General features: G+C 32.8%; 1 protein-coding gene across 1 annotated transcript; it reads right to left on the reverse strand.

Annotated features, from left to right (window-relative positions):
* Positions 1-3,679: 3,679 nt before the first annotated feature.
* Positions 3,680-4,572, reverse strand: LOC105308239 (olfactory receptor 8K3-like). The gene is given in 2 exon segments (XM_011384083.2): positions 3,680-3,745; positions 3,748-4,572. Coding segments are annotated over 2 exon segments (891 nt in total).
* Between the last annotated feature and the right edge of the window lie 1,699 nt (positions 4,573-6,271).

A 6,271-nucleotide genomic window follows, 5' to 3' on the forward strand; every position in this document is an offset into this window, starting at 1 on the left:
TAATTCTGTCTCCACATAAAGACTGCAGAGGACTCTTTCATAGTATGATAGAGCATTTGATGCAGACATAAATAAATATAATAAATAAAGATGTATATAAATATCCTAATAAGCCATTTAAAAAAAATACCTGAGGGTGGCAGGCTAAAGTAAAATATTAGTTGTTCAAATAATTGTATATATGCTTTCTCAAAAAAAAAAAGAAAAATATAATTGATTCTGTCTACAAGGAAAATAGTACCAGGAGCCTCTGAATGACTTATAAGAAAGCAAATTAAAAAATACAGTATTTAAAGCATTAAATTATAAATGTGTTTACATAAAATCCACAATTTTTTCCCATAAAACATTTATAAGGTTGTGAGTTTCTGATATCCTATCCTGTTCTTATGTACATATCATTTTATGTTAAAAATACTGAACTGCTGTTAAGTAAAAAAATTTTTAAATGGATGGAATAAGAAGCAATCTGAATTTTATTGAAGTGCAATGAAAGGCTAATGAAAAACGTCTATCAGTAAGCGCTAATTTTCTGTAGGATTAGGGAAGATAGAAGTGTCTCCCCCTACCAGGTTTACACTTCTATGGAAAGCATCCAACTGCTTTTTCATAGCTTACTCTCTGTGTTGATTATTAGATTATTATTTTTTAAAGCTATACTCTGTGAGAAAATATGTGCTTTCTGGCAGATTCTGATGGAAATTGAACTGTGTGTATACTGTGCCATCACCATAAAATTTAAAAGTCTTCTAACCTCCAAAAATTGGTTTTCCATCTCAGTATAAGGTGGAAACCTTTTTTTAGCTCATCAAGATTATCAAGAAAAAATTCACATTCATACATTAATTTAAATATTCATTAGTGATTGCAACATTTCTGAGAAAGGAATAAAAAGAGCCTAGAGTGACTAAATGACTAAGGATTTGGAAAGACATCAAACTAGAAAATGCATATCTGTAGCTTCATAATTCTCCCAGAATTTTATTTTAGTTTTTTATTCCTGACTCTTTCGTTAGGCTTTCTTGTCTCTTGGTTTTGTCTTCTGGTATCAGAGGATTAAGTATTTATATGAAACATAAATTTTACAAAGCAATTTGGCACTGACATTTCGAAGATGCTTTTTGTATTTGAGAAAATTACTGAAAAATAGATATAAAACATATTTAATCTGAAGAAAAAAGAGCAGTTCTATTCTGCTCATGCATTATCAATAGCATTATACATGCAGAAGTGAATCAGAAATCTTAATATTTTCCTATGCTTTTCATGGATAGGTGTTATCTCACAAATATCACCAAAACAATTTGGTTATTGGTATAATGCAGTAGCACATGAAATACTGTTTACCTGTAATGAAACCTCTCTCTTGGTTTCCCCATGTGCCTTATGCTATGGAATAGTGATATTTATAGATTCTTTTTTGCTGTCTAATAGACTCCCTGAAGAGATGCCAAGAAATTTTTTGATTGCATGCAAAGTGGGCTGTGTATTAATTGCCTAGACCAATATGTATTCATCAGAAATTTAGATTTATTATTTTCTTTTTATATTACGTTCTTACTTTTTACTCTTGATTAACTTTCTTTCTTTCTTCTTCTTTTTTTTTCTTCAATGCTTAATTTTTGTGTCCAATGGCTAGGGTATGGTACCTAGTTCTTCAGTCAAAGCTTGGTCTAGATGTTGCTGTGAAGATTTGTTTAAAGACGAGGTTAACATTTTATTCAATACATTTGATTACAGCCAATTAGACTCCAGAATGTGAGTGGGCCTGGTCCAATATTTGAGGACCTTTAGTAGCAAAGACTTAAGTCTGTGTGTGTATGTGTGTGTGTGTGTGTGTGTGTGTATCACTTCAGATTATGCTTTTATCATTTCTTAGATGGACACAGAGCAATGCTCACTTTAGGGTTAATTATTCTCCTCTACTGGAGTAGACCTTCATGAATTATGAGTTTTTCTACTCTCTGTGCAACAAATTGGCACAATTCCTGCCTCTGTTTGAGTTCTGGGCACTGCTACATCTAATCCTTTCAGATGAATTTTTTTTCTTTAGTCTTAGGTGTTTGTTTACCGGTTGCCTGTGCTGATCAGTAGTTCTGTGGAACAACTGAGAAGGATTCCTTGCAGAGATCCACTTTCCTTCCTCTATCTTCGGTACTCTGTCTTGCAACTCTAGCTTGCAACTCTGTCTTGATCTCACTGGACTCTCAAGTCTGACTCTTCAACTGAATTCTTCTAGGTTTCACGTAAGTTTGCCCATATGGCAGTGCAGCCTGGAATCTCTCTTAGACCAAGCAGGATGGGCAATCATAGGATTCACCTCATTCGTTTCTCATCTCTCAGGGAAACTGTTTCGAAAACTGTTATTTCTTATATCTTTCTTTATGTTTTGCTGTATTTTTCTTTTTTTAATGGGCGGTTTAATTCAGTCTCTGTTACACCATGCCTTCAGGTGAGCTCTAGGACTCATTTTTCTATTCTTTTAAAGTTGTTTAACTTTCTTTCAAGCTTCTAACAAACCACATAAATATGAAGAATGTTATTGACCTCTTACAAATATGCCAAAGCTCTAATCATTTCTTATTCTCTGACTTTTCATGCTAGTATAAGCCTCTGTTCTCTCCCAAATTATCATGAATAAAACCCTGCAGGATTTCCCACTTTCAAGTCTTGGTATCCTACAGTCTATTTTAGACAGCAGTCAGAGCTGTCATTTAACGAAAGATACATTAAATCACTCCTTCACTCTAAATCCTTCAGAGGTTCTTTTATCAATCAGAAGAAAGTTTTACGAGGGTTTCTATGGTCATACTAAGTCAAAATCTACTACAAGTGTATCTTTATCTCCTCCACTTCCTAATTACATTTAATGCTCCAACCATCTTTGACTCTGATGTTCCTTATAACAATAATATCGTCACTTAAGAACTGTTTTATTGACAATTCTCCCTCTGTGGACCAGCAAAGCCTAGGTCTCTTCCTCTACTCCGTATAGTGCGCTCACTATCCTTCTCAAGCGTTCATTTAAATGTCATCCTCACAGAGGTCTCAATGACAACCTTAGCTAAAATTTGAACTCAATTCTGGTTACTTGTTTTATTTCATTTTCGTATTGCTCAGTACCATCTATTATACTATATAGTCCACTTCCCATTCTGCCTGTATTTTGTGTTTTCCCTAAGCTCCGTAAAGCGAGTGGTTTTTGTTGTTAAATTTAACCATACATGTTTATTTCTTTGAATGTATACACTTATATAAAATCTATCAGGCATCTTTTTCATCATCCTTTTGCAATATTAGGCACTACAGATAAAATTATGAATGTAAAATACAGGGTGGCTTTACAAAAACAAATATTTAATGACAGCAAATAGACTACATGTGAGAATATATAAAAATGGCACCTGTCAAAACTTGAGACTAAAAGTTACTATTTAAAGTAGGAACAGAGTGTACTCATCAGTTAGTGACACATTTTGTTTGAAAACAATGAATAATTTCTTTATTTCTGTGCTTATTATACATTGTATCTTGTCCATCTCATGGAAGTAAAAGCACATGGTTGAACAATCCAGTTATAATATACATTGTCTAATACATAATCTATTGCTAGCATATCTTACAATGAATTTTCAGTAGGATGTTTGCACACATGTTCAAGGTTCTAGTCAGGGCATTTTTAACCATTTTGTTCCTCAAACTGTAGATCATGGGATTCAGCATGGGTATCACCAAAGTATAAAATAAAGAGGCCATTTTATCAGTATCAGATGAGTTTTTGGACTTGGGCTGCACGTATATAAAAAAGAGAGTACCATAGTATAGGACCACCACTGTCAGGTGCGATCCACAGGTGGAGAAGGCCTTGTGCCTGCCCTCTGCAGAGTGCATCCTGAGGATAGCAGCAAGGATCAGCATGTAGGACCCAAGGACGATCAGAAGAGATGACACCAAGGTAAAAGCTGAAAATATGAGAATTAATAATTTAATTTCATGTGTGTCTGAACACAGCAAAGGTACCAATGATAGACTATCACAGTAGAAATGCCTGATGACATTGTACCCACAAAATGACAAAACAAAAATTTTTATAGTGATCACCAAAGAAAAAATGACACTGAATAGATAGGGTATTGTCACCAGCAACTGACATAATCTTTGTGACATGATGACTGTGTAGAGCAGAGGGTTGCAGATGGCCACATAACGGTCATAAGCCATTGCTGACAGAAGAAAAATTTCACTAGTAATAAACATATTGAAGAAAGTGAGTTGGGTAGCACACCAATTATAGGAGATTGTATGTTGATCTACAAGAAAATTTAGTAGCATTTTTGGTCCTACAGCAGTTGAATAACCAAGATCAGTAAATGCCAGGTGCGTGAGAAAGAAGTACATGGGTGTCTGCAGCCTGGAGTCCACCTTGGTGAGAATGATCAAGCCCAAGTTGCCCACCACTGAGACCACATAGATGACAAGGAACATCCCGAAGAAGGGGGCCTGCAGCTCAGGGTGGTCTGTGATTCCCATGAGAATGAATTCTTTCAGCACTGTTAGGTTTTGCTGTTCCATCTAGGCCATTAAGGGAAACTACTGTGGGGAAAAAACATTAGAAAAGTCATTAGATTTCAGAAGATATCATCTGGTAACTTTTTAAAATGCAAATCCATTATAGGTAACTCAAATTCAAAAATTTTAGGTGCAATGATTTAAATTGACACCCACCTCCATCAGTAAATGTAGAACCAAATTTAGAAACCATTGTAAACTAACATATATAGTCATCGTTTTATTCTTTGTGCCACATACTGCTTATCATTGCAGTGTATATAATCCTTTATGGTTCTGTGAACAGAATATCATTAGAAATATAAAGAAACATAGACACAGAAAATAGATCAGGGTTATTAGAGGAAAGGGGACGAGGGGAGAGGTAGATAAGGTTAACGGGGGTCGAATATATGGTGATGGAAGAAAATTTAACTTTGGGTGGTGAACATTCAATGTAATATACAAATGATATGTTATTAAATTGTACACTTGAAACCTGTATACTTTTATTAACCAATGTCCCCCTAATACATTTAATTAAAAAAGAGAAAAGTTTAGCTTACATTTGGAATCCTGATATTTTTTGAAAATGTTTCGTATTTAAAAGACATATATTTGGTTAAATAGATTTTAAAGAAATTTTAGAAGGAATTATAATACAAAGTAATGTAGCCCTCAGCCTCTTGTCCCTGCAACTTCAGTCTCAATCTCCAAAGAAAATTATTACTAACTCATTTAGTAGACTTTGATGTACTTCTCTTCATTATAACTCCCATATAAAATGGCATTCTCATTCCACTATCCATTTGATTTCCTAGATTTAAATTCCACTACGCTTTTATGGGTTTTAAATTTTAATTTAAAAGTTGTATTTTCTTTAATGCTATTTCTTTAATTCCTTTTCCATTTTGATTGTTTTAAAGTCAGGTCCTTCCAGTCGTTCATGAAAAAAAATCATTTAAATTTTGTATAGGATCTTTCAGAGTATAAAAATGATGACCACATTGCAAACCATCCTAAGAGGACAGCAAAATCCTGAATACAAAAGAATATATAATAAAAAGCAATATATTCATGACTACCATTTCACTTATATAGATATTAATATCTTATACAGTATGCACACATCATTGATATGAAGTCCAAAAATCTATAAAAATACATTATACTATGTTCAAGCTTGGTTGATTGAGTTTGGCTGAATGTTTGAGTTTTGGAAAATCTATATCATTTACTACATTATCATATTGAATTAGAAAAAAATATGAGTATTTAATAGATGAATAAATAGTACTGTTTAGAGTATACAAAAATAATGAAATTAAGAAGTAAAGGGAAATTCTCAACTTGATAGAATATCTTATAAAAAGTAGATTGAACTTACTCTTAAAAGAAGAATAATTAAAAATTTATGAGAAACATTACAAAAATCCTAAATAAGTTGATAGAAATTGTATGCTCTTGGCTTATAGTATTCACTATTATAAAAAAGCGAATTCTGTTTAAATTAATCTATTTGTTTAATATAAAATATTTTTAATGTAAATTACTAGAGTATTTTATAATTTGACACTGTTTTAAATGTATTTTTAAACTATAAATTATAAAGAATAAGCAAGACAGTTTCGAAAAGATGTGTATTATTAGGTATTAAAACTTACAGAATTAGATTTGTTGAGACAATGTGGCATAGACACGAAAATGGGCAAACATATTAATG

This window comes from Pteropus vampyrus, unplaced genomic scaffold, assembly GCF_000151845.1.
Source record: "Pteropus vampyrus isolate Shadow unplaced genomic scaffold, Pvam_2.0 Scaffold559, whole genome shotgun sequence".
Taxonomy (NCBI): Eukaryota; Metazoa; Chordata; class Mammalia; order Chiroptera; family Pteropodidae; genus Pteropus; species Pteropus vampyrus.